Source organism: Sinocyclocheilus rhinocerous, unplaced genomic scaffold (genome assembly GCF_001515625.1).
Source record: "Sinocyclocheilus rhinocerous isolate Xijiao unplaced genomic scaffold, SAMN03320098_v1.1 scaffold193, whole genome shotgun sequence".
NCBI classification, from domain to species: domain Eukaryota; kingdom Metazoa; phylum Chordata; class Actinopteri; order Cypriniformes; family Cyprinidae; genus Sinocyclocheilus; species Sinocyclocheilus rhinocerous.
In genome coordinates, this window is record NW_015627585.1 from 537018 (window position 1) to 551386 (window position 14369).

The 14369-nt window shown below is 35.5% G+C and overlaps 3 protein-coding genes across 4 annotated transcripts in view; 1 reads left to right on the plus strand and 2 right to left on the minus strand.

The window, feature by feature from the left end:
• Positions 1-7769, minus strand: part of LOC107731562 (CREB-regulated transcription coactivator 2-like) — an 11448-nt gene extending 3679 nt beyond the window's left edge. The window contains exons 1-13 of the mRNA XM_016542682.1: positions 7467-7769; positions 6150-6251; positions 5895-5987; positions 4839-4900; positions 4600-4668; positions 4321-4421; positions 3884-3954; positions 3740-3783; positions 3458-3660; positions 1975-2429; positions 633-1343; positions 497-553; positions 232-376 (exon numbers count right to left, since the gene is read on the minus strand). Coding sequence (XP_016398168.1) covers positions 232-376; positions 497-553; positions 633-1343; positions 1975-2429; positions 3458-3660; positions 3740-3783; positions 3884-3954; positions 4321-4421; positions 4600-4668; positions 4839-4900; positions 5895-5987; positions 6150-6251; positions 7467-7646 — 2293 coding nt within the window. The 5' untranslated portion in view covers positions 7647-7769. The remainder of the gene's footprint in view (positions 1-231; positions 377-496; positions 554-632; positions 1344-1974; positions 2430-3457; positions 3661-3739; positions 3784-3883; positions 3955-4320; positions 4422-4599; positions 4669-4838; positions 4901-5894; positions 5988-6149; positions 6252-7466) is intronic.
• A 699-nt stretch (positions 7770-8468) lies between these two features.
• LOC107731596 (chromatin accessibility complex protein 1-like) lies at positions 8469-9803 on the plus strand. The gene is made up of 3 exons (XM_016542718.1): positions 8469-8671; positions 8949-9075; positions 9160-9803. Exons 1-3 carry the CDS (start codon positions 8519-8521, stop codon positions 9237-9239), a joined length of 360 nt encoding a protein of 119 aa, XP_016398204.1. The 5' UTR covers positions 8469-8518; the 3' UTR covers positions 9240-9803.
• Positions 9804-10608: 805 nt separating this feature from the next.
• LOC107731581 (uncharacterized) lies at positions 10609-14212 on the minus strand. 2 transcript variants are annotated; one of them, XM_016542711.1, is made up of 3 exons: positions 13960-14212; positions 12118-12617; positions 10609-10937 (listed from the first exon to the last, which is right to left on the minus strand). In XM_016542711.1, exons 2-3 carry the CDS (start codon positions 12609-12611, stop codon positions 10796-10798), a joined length of 636 nt encoding a protein of 211 aa, XP_016398197.1. In that variant the 5' UTR covers positions 12612-12617; positions 13960-14212; the 3' UTR covers positions 10609-10795. The 2 variants fall into 2 exon arrangements, with proteins under 2 accessions (XP_016398197.1, XP_016398191.1); XM_016542705.1 differs by having other exon boundaries at positions 12118-12633.
• Between the last annotated feature and the right edge of the window lie 157 nt (positions 14213-14369).

Below are 14369 nucleotides of genomic sequence, written 5' to 3' on the forward strand. Positions count from 1 at the left end.
TAAAAAACTGTTTTTTGCTTTGTCATTATGGTGTATGGAGTGTAGATTGATGTGGGAAAAAAGTAATTTAAAGCAGTTTAACATAAGGCAGCTATTATTTTTAGTTTTTTTTATTTTATTTTTTGTCTAAAGCTTTAATAAACTGTTCCAATTAAAAACATGGACTTTTCAGACTACTGTTTCATATGTCAGGCTTTACAGGGTTAAACTGGCTGCTGATACATATCTTACCAGATAAGTTGATGTTGAACACATTTTGTGTCTCTCCAGCACTGTAGCTTTGATTCTGTAGTAGCGGCTCCTTGCTTTCTGCAGCTTCACAGTTAAGATCTGACACTCTACTGCCACCTAGAGGCTCTTTCTGAAGCACTCCAAGCTGCACAGAGGATAAACATCATCAAAGTCAGTCATAAATGCAGAGGCTCTGCACAGCATCAGACCATATGGCCAAGACATGTGCAATCTAAACTGATGACTCATGAAACAAACAATGTACCTGCTGGGAAAGGGCCTTTGCCTGACTAGGGGTAAGATGTAAGCCAACATATGATTCCTGTAACAAAAAAGGTGTTTATTATCATGATTATAATCATTAAGTCTGGCTTACATACTCGAATGCAAACAGGGCTCACCTTGTTCAGTTCAAAACCTTTATCCTGTAAACCTGGATTTTCTACAGTTACTTCACTTTCCTTATAATGAGGGACCTTCAGTCCCATTCCTTGACTCTCGTGGATAGCAACCTTAGATAGTGGTTTTGGTTCTTCTGTAGTCTGCATACAGTGTCTACGTTTCATTTGAGCATGTTGCAAGCCATGTGGGCCTGTTATATGTTTCCAGTTTTTCTCTTGACCTGGAGAGGTGAAAGTTATAGTTTGATGTAGCTGTTGATTTTGGTACTGGCCCTCTTGGCATGACATCTGCCACTGGTCCGGACACTGGTACTGCTCCTCAGGTATCTGATGAGGCTGGAACTGTGTGTACAGTTGATGCTGTTGTTGCTGCTGTTGGGTAAGCGCTTGCAGCGAGATGTGTGGTTGGTGAGTCTGGCAATGATACAGTAATTGCTGATGATATTTAGAGTGTGGTTGTGAATGATGCTGCAGGGGCCGACTGTGTTTGTGAATATGGTGTTGTTGTGTCTGACTGTGTGTTTGTTGATGTTGTGACTGGTGTTCATCTTGACTCCATTGTTCCATCTCTGGGATTGACTGATGCTGTGCCTCTGGCTGGAAATACTGCCGCATTGACTGATGGGACAGTGGAGGAGCGGATCTGAGGTGCTGAGTGCAGGGATACGCTGGTGGCTTTGTCTCCTTCAGAACTTTGTTGAGGAGAGCACCCTGTGTGAAATATTCAGTGCACATTAAAACCTGAATAATATTGAACAAGTAATAAAATCAGAAATTATGACCAGGAAGATGGAAGTTTCTTTGGTCTTTCTGAAAGTTCTCAGTTGATTCGGGGTATCTGCATGTTTGATGGAATGAAATGCATGACCTTATGAAGCCAATCAAAAATCTTATTGACAGACTGCAGGGTTTAAAGCAGATTTTAAAAATATAAAAAATCATATTTAGTCATTTAAATAAGGCTAAATTAAAATAAAATATTAGATAAATAAAATCCGAGAAAATTAGAAATGTTGCCTTGGTAACTAACTGAATAAGTACTAAGTTACTAAGACTGAAATAAAAATAAATTAATGATAAATAGAAATATTTTAAAAAACATAACTAAAACTGAAATGAAAAATAAAAGCTAATTCAAATATATATAATAATTATTTATACATTTTATATTTTTTCTGCCTTGGTTTGTGTCATGACTCATTATATATAGTAAATTATTTTATACTAAAACTTTTGAAGGCCTTTAATTAAATTAGTACGTGAATTTATGAAATTAAAACTTTTGATGAACCTGCAGAAACCCTGTGAGCAAACATGATTATCAAAAATGTTCATATCTTGCCTGGGATACAGAAGACATGGTTGGAGACACTGTGGGTGAGAACTGCTTTGGATGCTGCCAGCGGGACTCTCCTCCACTGGGCACAATGAGTGGGCTGAACTGGGCTCTATTTCTTGATGTGGCGGCATGGGTGTGGCCAGTTACACGTGGAGAACCAGAGAGAGAAGAAGAGGAGCAAGAGCGAGATCCGCCCATTCCACTGCTGCTGTGGCTGCAGCGGCTGGCAGATGATTGGATGGACTGGTTACTCAGTGAAGAGCTACTAAGTGAGGACTGCAGGGACTGGTTGCTGAGCGATGACTGCAGGGAAGAGTTGCTAAGTGACAGGCGCAAAGAAGTGGAGCTGAGAGAGCTGGGCAGGGAGTGGCTACTCAGACAGGTCTGGATGTTGGGATTGCTGAGTGAAGACTGGAGCAAAGGATTACTTAAAGATGCCTGAAGAGATGAGGACAGACCTAAAAAAACAAAATTGTTTGGAAACTTTAATATTTCTAATTTATTTGCACCATAATGTCTTTTAAAATGCCAAAACTTATTTCCAAGTTTAAATTATATTTTGAATTCCAGATTTTCAATGTGGTCTCAGACATTTGGAGTACACTAATAATACAAACTTGGCGAATTTAAATTAAACACTAGTTTTACACAATAATTTACTCAAAATCACAAATATTGGCTGATTTATTGGTCTGGCCCATATATCAGTCATTTACCAATTTGTAAGCATTTTGCATTAATGCAGGAGTTTTCAAACTGGGGTCCAGGGCAGTGTTATTTTAGTATTTTTAATATACTATTATATATTATTTATTAACTTTTTGAATGAACTTTTACATTTATATTTTAAGTTTTAATTCTTTAGTTTGCTTTAGTAATTTTGTTATGTGCATTTGTCATTTTTATTAGTTTTTTTTTTAAAATTTCTATTTAGCTTTAATTCCTGTTTCATTTTCATTTCAGTTTTTAAGTTTAAGCTTTTATGTAATAATTATATTTTAATTGAATTATTTAATTTATTTAATTTTTATTTTTATTTATTTTATATTCAATTTACAAACAATGTTTTCGTTTTAGTAAACAATAACAACACTGGTCCAGAGACTGCAAAAGTTCATATTAAAATTTGCATCCAAATTGTGTAAAAAACATTACATGCATTATTACATGTGTGATGTATTATATTATATTAAAACCTTACATTATAAACTAAAATATTATTTTATTATTTGCAAATAAAAATGTTTCTATACAACAAGCTTTTTAATACAATGTAAATATTTTTAAATTAATATTTACATTTGTTTGGCTTTTTTTTTTACAGTACAAATAAATCTTTATACATGAAAATACACAGCAGCTTTTATATTGTAGGATGGAAAGTCCACTGGAAAGTGATTATCATATTTGGGGGTACTAGGCATCAAAAAGAGAAAACCTTCTGCATTAATGTAATTCAAAGAAAATGCTGGATCCTGAAACATACCTGGTAAGTTAAAATCAGCCATAACGGCAGGGTACGTGGATGCATTGCTCAATTGTTCCGCACCACTGTGGGGCTCAGAATCCTGGCCTACATGAAGAGGAGACGGCAGGTGGAGGCTGGATAGATCTGGAAGAGAGCCACTCGTACTGAGGGCTGACGGGACAGAGAGGGATGATATCTGCTGATCAGGCAATGGGAAGTTGCTGGAGAGACAGCAAATAAAGATTGTTTAAAGAAGAAAAACGGAGATAGCTCAATGACTAGGACTGAAAAGGAACTTACTGAACAACAGGTGTTTCATATCCTGATGATGCTATTGAGGATAACTACGAAAGAAGGCACAGATGCGATAATGAGCCTTGCTTTCTCAAATAAAGTGTTTAACAACAATTTATCAGTGTGATATGGATGAGGCAGAATAAATACCTTCTTTAGTTTGGGAGATTGTGTCTCCTCTTGAATATTTTCTTCAATTAGTGGTGCCGGATGTGCAAACCCTTAAAGAATCAGTTTAATTTAAAATAAGCAGGTAATTTAAGACAAAATACTAATATTTTCATGTTATGTTAAAATATGAAACAATCTTATCTAGATGTGAAGTTACGGACTTATTTGCGGTACATTAACTGTTTGCCTGCACTTATACTACCGTTCAAAAGTTTGGGGTCAGTAAGATTTTGTAAACGTTTTTCAAAGAAGTCTCTTATGCTCACCGAGGCACTGATTTGATGAAAAATACAGTAAAAACAGTAATATTGGGAAATATTGTTACAATTTTAATTAACCGTTTTCTTTTTTAACATATTTGAAAATGCGATTTATACCTATTTATTAAAATTCAGCATCGAAACAGTTCAACTCACCACGGTGTCTAGATATATGGTTCAGATTTTGGACAGATTTCGGGTGGCCGTGCAACTGGGTGTTTCGCACACTGGTATGGAGGGCTGAGTCAGAGTTGGTTCTGTGAGGATGAACAGAATTAGAAATGAGTGAAAACAGGGTGACTCTCTAAATCTTCCAGAATAAGAATGTTCCTCCCCAATTAGGGAGATCAATTGGCTCGATAAATAAAATGATTGACTATGCACAAGAGCTGATCTCGGATCAGCAGTCTGAACACTCATGAGTTCTGTGTTTACCTATTAAGAGCTGTCAGAGGAAGACAGACCATCTGGCTCTTCTCAGTGGCAGAACAACTGGACCAGTTTCTGCTTGGACACAAGCAACACTTAATTAAAGTACTGGCACAAACAAAAGCTCAGGGAGTTCATCATTACATCTGATGGTGACTTCATTATGAAAATGACATGATTGTTTAGCACCTAAATGTAATGTGGTGATTGTGGTAGATTTGAGAACACTTTATTTATAATCGTACCTTCTCCAGGTAGGACCTCGAGGAGGAGAGAGGTGGGTAGAGAGATAGGGAGCACTATCAAACTGTAAAATGAAGTTAAGGCTCAAGTTAAGCATTTTGGCTTCAACCAACAAATTTTCATGAATTCTACAACTGTTCATGATTACTGTGTAAGCATTTTAAAAGTCATTTATTAGATTATTGATTATTAGAGTTGAAAGGTTTAGGGTTAGTAAGAGTATGTTTTTTTCTTTTTTTGGAAAGACATCTTTAATGCTCACCATAGTTGGATTTATTTTTTTGGAAAACATAGTAAGAACAGTAATATTGTGAAATATTATTACAATTACTACAAATAACTGTTTTCTATTTTAATATCTTTAAAATGTAATTTATTCCTGAGATGGAAAGCTGAATTTTCAGCAGTCATTACTCCAGTCTTCAGTGTCACATGATCCTTCAGAAATCATTCTACTATGTTGATCTGGTGTTCAAGAAACATTTATTATTATCAACATTGATCAGTATCAAAAGTTGTGCTGCTTAATATTTTTGTGGAAACTGTGAGACTTTTTTTTTTAGGATTCTTTGATGAATAGAAAGTTCAAAAGAACAGGATTTATTTGAAATATAAATCTGTTTAATATTCTATAGGTCTTTACAGATCAATTAAATGTGTCCTTGCTGAATAAAAGTATTAATTTCTTTATAAAAAAAAAAAATCATACTAACCCCAAACAATTGATCAGTAGTGTACTTACTACTGTAATGCTTCCAAAAAAGATTATAATAAAGTTAAATGGAAAGCATACCAAGAAAAAAGCTTTTCCTGCCCTGCAAATCATCAAATCATACTTTTTTTTTTATGATGGCAAAAATTTTCATTATTAAACATAACGTTCTTTATATACAATCATTGTTTGTGCACACATTTATTAACCAACGTCAGTTATAAGTACAAAACAAGACTAAAGCACCACGATTATAAAGATTAGAGTTGTGGAGTTGCAATATTCCGTTCATACTACTATAAACATGAATCTGTAAGACTATCAGCCATTTTTAAAGTGAGGATACATGTCTCCTGTGCAGTCTGCCAAGGGGACTGGGCTGGACGTCTCTGTACTCTTCATCTGCCTCTAGGAGCTGCTGGGTGAGATAACTTGGGTGCTGTAAATATAAGAAAAGCAAATCAAATGAAATTAATTAAAACAAAAAAACCTGACATTTAAAAAAAACAAAAAAAAAAACATCTTTTTAGTTTTCTGCTCATTTCTCCTTTATTTAAAAGGATAGTATAATAATACTGAAAATACAATCAAAATCCCACACCTGGGTCTCTGTGGAGCATCTTGAAATCTGATTGACATTTGGCAGCGATCCTCCATAGTACGGGACCAAGCCTCTGGTTTGCTGGATTCTCTCAGCCTGAACCTGAGGAGTGAATGCAACCTCAATAATAGTAACAATAAAAGCCATCCAACACTGAATTAAACGCAAATCTCGTCCCACTCTCTCCCAGACTGCTTTACCCTCAGGGGAACAAATGCCTGTTTCAATATTATTTAAAACAGACATTGTACCTGAGATTTACAGACCCCTCCGTCTGCAACACTGATGAGAAACAGACCCTAGATGAGTGACTGGCAAAGCTATTTATGTGCATTGACATAATCCACGTTGACCTGCAGAATCACAAGGCCATATACAGATGGTAAAATACTTCCTAAATCCAATTTAATCCCAACACATTTGTCATGTACTTCTGATTTTGAAGAGTCTAAAAAAACGTATATGAAAGTTCATACTGTCTTATTTTCATGTGAACATCTTTTTAAACAGCTGATGTAAATAGTTACATGGCCAGAACTGTTTAATTCAGATGTCTGTGTCCAAGCTCCATAAAACATCATAATTCAGTTACAACTACCATATTTAGTACATATAATATGTTATGGGTCTATTGTTATGTACTATGAAGATTTCTGTCTCATACAAGTCATGATCACATGTAAACAGAGCCCTATTTTTAATAAGTAACTAATTGATTCACATTATACAATTTTAGAGCTTGAAGTAACATCACATCAAACCGAGTAAAAGTACAAAGATATATGCATTTAAATATGGATTATTATTTATTTTCCCCCACAACTGCCTGATGTAATCGTTACTTTATTGTTTGCAACTTTCTGTTGGATCGTATGGACCAAGTAAGTAGTTGGTCATCCAGTTAAAATTCAGTCCAGGAATAAAATACACAATTTTATTGCTATTAATATTTTTAAAAAGGCAAGCACGTGTGAATACATATGCTCATTTAACTGGGGGAAACAAGGTTAATGGGTACAAAGAGAGTGTTTACAGTTGTTGTTGTTGTTGTTTTTTACTGTTTTTGTTGTTTTGTTTTTTTACTTTCGAATTGTTTTTTTGTTTCTGAAATCGCACTCCCAAGAAAAGCAAATAGCTGTACCTAAAGCTGTCCAGTTGTCAGGAATCAATAAAACAGACACTAATAACGCACATAACATTTGAAAGTTTAAGCACTCCCTTCCGCTGCAAACACTTTATAACAGAATAATCCAGAATCCAAATATATGACAACTGTCGTAAATGAGCCTGACATGTCCTGTATTGAGTTAGACTCACCCTGATGGAAGTAACGTCCGTCATAACCTCTCGGAAAGCGGCTGTGTCTTCAGCCTGTCGCTGATTGTGCAGGGCGATTTTCTCGCTGAATTTACGCGGATTGCAGCTTCCAGGCGCTGGTCCTGCTCCGGGCCCCTGCCCGTGTCCTATTTCCGCAAGGCCTGCGCCTGAAAAATGCATTATTCCGTCAAATAAGAGAAAGTACGCAGACTGACACGGCCACAGTTCGATAAGTGACCCAAGAGAGCAAGACTTTTGACAACGGTGAGCAGTGCATTGTGGGTAATGCAGTCCTGAAGACTGTAGTAAACACCGTTGCCAAGCTCATTTGTTATCTGTACAGCGCACACGCCCAACTACTGTTGAGAAGGACAAAAACAACTCTGGTATTTTGGGAAACGTAGTTTATGCCAATTTAACGGTTACTATGCGGACAGTTTGCATTTTTGTCGCCTGATTTTGTCGCATTAAAAATAAAAAAAAATAAAAAAGCAAATTAAAATGACTTTTGAAAACTAGAAATACTTTCATACAATTGTCATAATTTTAACAGTTTATAAAAGAAAGGATAAATCAAGCTTTTTATTAAGTTATGTTGCATTCAAATGTTAAAATATGAACGATATGACATTATATTTCTTATTTTAATTTAATGTTATTTTTATTGAACAATATATGTATATATTACAATACAATTATATATATATATATATATATATATATATATATAAAACATTTTTTTATATAATTTAATATTCAGTTATTTTAACTGATGCTCTCTGCATTACAGCAGTTGACTTTTACTAATAAACGAAATATAACAATGAAAAGAAAAAACATATTGTCACTTTTTCTCTGATTTTCTCTGATGAAAAAGTATTTTATTCACGATTTCAAACTGCTTTATGAAATATTGATGAAAACTACAATTCTCGAAGGACTACAAACGATTCGTCATAAAACTACAATTCCCATGTGACTGTCGTCCAGTGACGTCTCTGTGAAAGCCTTTAGGTTTACTTCCGTTACATTTAAGCGGCTGCTAACAGAACATGTCTGAAAAAAACATGGAAGAGAAAGTTGAGCACGCTACAAACAGTAAAAATGTGTCTCTGCCTATGTCGAGGGTGCGATTAATCATGAAAAGTTCTCCCGATGTGTCCTGTATTAACCAGGACGCTCTTTTCTTGACAACAAAAGCAACGGTAATTTGATGTGCTATTAATCATGGTCAGTTGCCAGGTTATCTGCCTTAGTTCAAAAGGTGTTTTGGTTTTAGTCACTAGAAATATCTGTGATATCAGTTAGCTTTTAGTTTAAAAACACATTCCCAAAAATAATAGCAAAACGAATGTTCATAGTTCTATTTATTTAAAAAAATACTCGCACTGGAGTACAAGAGAACGGCTCCGACAGTATATTTCATTGTATATCATTGCCTTATGTTTATATTAATGTGACATTTTCACAATTTCCTCACAGGAGCTTTTTGTCCAGCACTTGGCTCTGTCCTCATATAAAAATGGTTCGGGTAAAGAGACGAACACACTGTCATACAGTGATCTGGCCAATGCAGCTGAGGAGAAGGAAACATTTCAGTTTTTAACCGGTGAGTCCTGGCCATTTGTGATTATTCACACTATTCAAACTAAATCAACTGGTGTGTAAACAGTTTTGTCTCTTCTATTTTTAGATATCCTTCCTAAGAAAATCTTGGCCAGAGACTATCTAAAGTCACTGGAAGAAATGAAAAAAGATGATGACAACCTGTAGTGATGTATAGCAAGTCGGAGGAAATCAATGTGAACTGGTCCTGACCACTTCCTCACTAAAACAGTGGATAAAATCATAGGACATTGTCTTACACATCAGGACATTTCACCCAAAGAGTTGTACTTTTACACCTCTGTTGTTTTAGAGAGGTAATGTACATGTTTTAGCAACCACTTACACTATGCTGTGTGTCAAAATGTCTGTAGCCACTGCAGATTCACATCTGAACCACTGTGAGTACTGGAAACCAGGATATATGGTGCTTTGTCATGCATCATTTGTCTTTTATTACTGCTTGACACCATGATTTGTATGTTTCGGAAAGATCCAAACATCTATACAGTCCATTCCATTCAATGTGAAATCAGACCTTGCTCATATGTCTAAAAATTGAAAATGTTTTTCTCAGGGTTTAAAATGTATTTTAGAGGTATATTTCATGGCCATGCTTTAACATTTTAATCACTGAGGATAAAAATGCATTTGATTCATACTTGACTTCGGACTGCAGCTGAAGATTCATATAGTGTACTGTATAGTTTTTAAATGCTTGAACAGTTTGGTTTTTGTATTTGAATAAATACATTTGCTCATTATGTGTTCACTATAATCTTATTTTTAATATGGCAATCAGTCAGAATGTATAGCCCCTTTCACACATACAGTCTTTACTGGTAAATTACCATTAAAAGATCATGTGTGAACAGGACCTTTTGAAAAATACCAGTAATTTCATTCTGGCAATTTACCGGTATGAGAAGTAATATTATCAGTAAATTATCGGTGGTAAAGTGCTCTGTGAATGCAGAATGAGATTACCGGTATGAGCACATACGAGTAGACGTGCTACTCTGGGCCAATCATAACATTCTGACGCAGATGAATCATTTACTCCACGCTGTTTACTGACGTCAAAGAAATGTCTTAAGTCGTCTAATACGATGTCTCTGGGCCAAAAGCAGCTGCAGGAATGTGAACGTTGGACACAAAAATGAAAACCAACAAAAACACTCCATGTTTACAAAAAGACCAGGAGGTGCAGCCTTTTAGAGGTCGTTTCCGGTTAATGATGTCACAATATTTACCGGTATTTTGAAACTGATGTGTGAATGGTGCTTTACCGGTAAAAAGATGCAATATTGTTGCCGGTGTGAACAAAGCATTTTCGTATTTACGGTAAAGTCGTTCCTGTAATTTTACGGCAATTTACTGTGCAAAAGGGGCTTATGACATGCAAAACATTTGAAAGTGAACTGTTGTTGTTGTTTTTTTTATTACAGACAAATCCAATGTAATATAATTGTACCTTACATTTTTAGGGAACAGTCTATATAGTCTGGAGGTATAAAAATATATTTTATTGCCAGTACCTAATATTTATCCCATTTACTTAATGGAGTGGAAAAACAAGAGGAAAATACGTACCAAAAGAGAAATACAGGGTGCTGTTGGCATGCAGTATATGGTGATACAAGTCTTATTTGTTTGATAAAATGTAATAATAAACATGCATTATATTATTTTCCACATGTGTAGGTTGTGTTGCTCAAATTAAATTACTGGGGTAGTAGTTTGGCCAGTCGAAGTTGCATAGTGTTCAAAGACCTCTCCAGATTGGCAAGATGTTTCTCTAGAAGTGCTGCTACTTGTTCCTTTTTAGCAATGGAGTCTTTCGTGTTTTCAATGGGCTCCTTCAGACTGAGAGAGAGAGAGAAAAATGTGGCATGTGTTTAAAAAATAATTCATTTTAAGAATTTTGATTCAGAAGAAAGCAACCTGTGTTGACATTTTGTAATCATGTGCTGCCTTTCCACTATCTGCAACAGTCAGATTCTTGGAAGTAAAGTACATTTTCTCAACAAAGAAATAGATTTTTAATGATAACTTGTAAACCTTTAAAGACAGACATTCTGTGAGCTGCGAGGTTGTTAACTGATGATGGTTTATGCTTTTGTTGAAGCCGGCAGCCTGCATTATTTCAACTTATTTTTTAAACAATCGTGTTTAACAGTGGAACTCTTGGTGGAAAAACTACATTATCCATGATTCTGTAAAAAAAAATCTTCACAAATCCAAAAATCATGTTAGGCAAATTCAGCCAAAATAACTCTTTAGTGCCTTACTCCCAATAAGTCAATTGAATTGAAGTTCTTTAAAGAAATTAATTGCATAGTCTTGTTTCTTTTTCTGATTTCCAAACACTTTTTTTTTCTTTAAATCAAAGATTGTAGTGTTAATAACTCATAGGTGGTTGGCTTATAACTCTTTAACAAAGTTTTTTTTTTTAAATGCTTGGGGAAAATGAATGGGAAAAATACTTTCGAAAACAAGACAACTGAAAAAGTGAGTAGGCATATGAAACTTTCAATTTAGTCATGAATCAGCTGTTACTCTCCGCTTATTCACCATGGTAAAATGAATAATGAATATATAAATATATCCACACAAAACAAAAGACCGCCAATACGTTTAAATTATTCATAACTGCCCATTTTACAGAAATAGTGTTTAAAGATTAACATTCTAATGTAAAAATATTAGTAATTCTCACCTTGCTCATAATTTTAAGTAGACAATACATCACATCCTGTCAGGCGGTCATATACAGTCTAGTCACAAAAGTTCAAATATTTCAATGCACCCGAAGCTCAAATGGGTCTGAAAATTCCGTATAAATGTTGAGAAGTGCATGCAGCTCCCATACTATTCGGCATCAGAAGTGAATGACAGTCGTTTGTTGGAGATAGTGAAAAGGCGACTTTATAGTAAAATGAAGTAGAAAATACATAATACATATAATAAATATATATAAAATATATACAGTATAAAATATATACAAATATATCTTCCATGAAAGCATTCAAAATTACTCAATTACCTTGAGAAGGTATAATGCTCTTCCCTCTCCTTCCTCTTCTCATCCAAATCTGTGAACACCTTCTGCATTGTATCGGCAGTCTGGGCCACAGCGAGATGGTCAGCCCGGACGCCCTGCATGTTCTCCCTGGCCTGTTGATCATAGGACGCACCCCCTTCCTCGAAACCACTAGATGTGGATACAGCCTGCAGTGCTGCCCTGTTCTGCAGCACGAGAAGGCGTGATTTCTCAAACTCCTCTGGACCCGCTATATCATCCCAGCACACAGGGGAGGATGGAGGAAGCCAGAAGCGCTGAGTACAGTTGGCCGGCTTGCCGGGCGTCTCTCTGACAAATGGACTATCAGCTGGAAAGCTGTTTAGGAGTTCGTGTAATCCAGAACCCCAGTCCCAGTCCCGGTCCGAATCCTCCAGCTCAAGCGCCGTCACTATGCTGCACGCTGGGTACCAGACAAACAGCAGGAAAAGGCACCAGGACAAACAAGTGCTTCTCATTGTGTCCTGGAGCAACAGCATACTGGTGATATTGGACAAACAGTAAACAGTATTGAAAGAATGAGATTTTAGTGTTTAGAATGTGAGCTTAGTGTATTAAACCCATATTCCTGACTTTGTAAGCATATGATGCATATAAAAGGTTCTCAATACAATGCTTAATAAAGACAGGATGACTTTGAAAAAAATAATAACTAAATTTTTGGGTCACACTATATCCTTGGTTATTTTATAACTTTTTCTAGCATGCTGCACTATGAGGAGTCTGCGCATTTATGGGAGAAAAAAACAGCATTTTCACCTATTAAAAAGTATGAAATTTGTTAGTTTACGAAACCGTCTTAAATTATTTGTATGTATAGAGTAAGCAGTTCTCAACCAAGCGGCCTCAGCAAACTGTCCCAAAAAGTCTTAAAATTATTAATTTAGTTATTTTAACAATCTCAATTAAAATAAAAACAAAAAATACAACATAAATACCTATTAGATTACATAGGACAGCCTAGAAATGCTGTCTATTTCATAAGGCGAGTCAAAAATGTTGAGAACCACTGCTATAGAGAATATTAATGGTGTCATATTTTTAATTTATTGCTTTTATTTGATACATTATATATTTATGATTATGGCAAACAGCAGGTGGTGCAAAATCTATTAGAATAATATTGTAGTACAAGGTGTTTAACGGTGTTCTTGATGTTTTAGTATTCTGACGTCTGCTAAATGTACTGTATAAAGTTTCCACCAAGAAACAGAACCAAAAAGGACCCCATGAATAGTTATTTATAATGTTTTTGATTATAGTAATTAATTGCAAAATAATGATTGCTTTCAAATACATTTCTTCAACATTCCTCCAGTTGGTCAGACAAAGAGGTAGGTCGAACCATTTCTATTGTGTTGAGCTGGTGGGGATGCTCAAACAAAGTCATTTTGATAGTGCCACACAATGTACACTTTTCTAGGGAATCGGACAAAACTGCTGTAACGCCGAACAGTAGAAAGTAACATCGAAACAAACGTGTTTACATGCATCGTTTTATTAGTTTACTGTTCTCATTCAAGACCGACCTAAAGTTAGTGTTAGTGAAGGAAACAAACAAACAAAAATAAACCCACCTCACGCGGAGGAAATTCTAAAACAAACTAGTTTTTAATTTATGAATTTAAAAAAGCAACTGTTGACTAAATACTTCGTCGAATTCTGTCGCCGTCTGTGTTGAAACGTTTTATGAGGAAAATTCCTTTAAAACCGCGTTTTTGCTTTTGAGCTTACAAATAACAAATGAAGCAAAAGCATTTGACACATTAAAATGTTACAACTATTCAAAGTTTCAGATAAACTTACCTTACAGAGTCAGACTACTGTAGATCAGCAGACAGAAAAGGAGCTCGCTTGCTTCTCATAAATGAGCTATTGGAAAATCTGACTCGCTCTTCACAGCTCGACTCAGTCAGAGCCGCTTATCACTCACTTGTCTAGTTACGCTAAGGAAAGCCTTTTATTTTCACAAACACAACAATAATACACTAAATAAACAATGGACGTTGTTCATAAAAAGTGTCAGAGTGGAGTAAAACAAAAACGTCTGAGATGTGCTTTTCCAGTTCCAGAGTTTTGATCAGCTGGAAGAGTGTCCGGGTCTCAATACCCAGTGAGCTGCCTATCTAGACAGCATTTTAGACATCATTTGGATAACACACTCTCTATAACACTGTGCAGACATGCACTAGGTTTTGAGACGCGACCATCGTAAC

Coding starts and splice junctions, on each gene's coding strand:
- LOC107731581 (XM_016542705.1), bottom strand. CDS start 12,632: ATGCTGTTGCTCCAGGACACAATGAGAAGCACTTGTTTGTCCTGGTGC. Junction 10,938..12,117: donor GAGCATTATACCTTCTCAAG/GTAATTGAGTAA, acceptor TCTCTCTCTCAG/TCTGAAGGAGCCCATTGAAA.
- LOC107731596 (XM_016542718.1), top strand. CDS start 8,519: ATGTCTGAAAAAAACATGGAAGAGAAAGTTGAGCACGCTACAAACAGT. Junction 8,672..8,948: donor TCTTGACAACAAAAGCAACG/GTAATTTGATGT, acceptor ATTTCCTCACAG/GAGCTTTTTGTCCAGCACTT. Junction 9,076..9,159: donor AACATTTCAGTTTTTAACCG/GTGAGTCCTGGC, acceptor TTCTATTTTTAG/ATATCCTTCCTAAGAAAATC.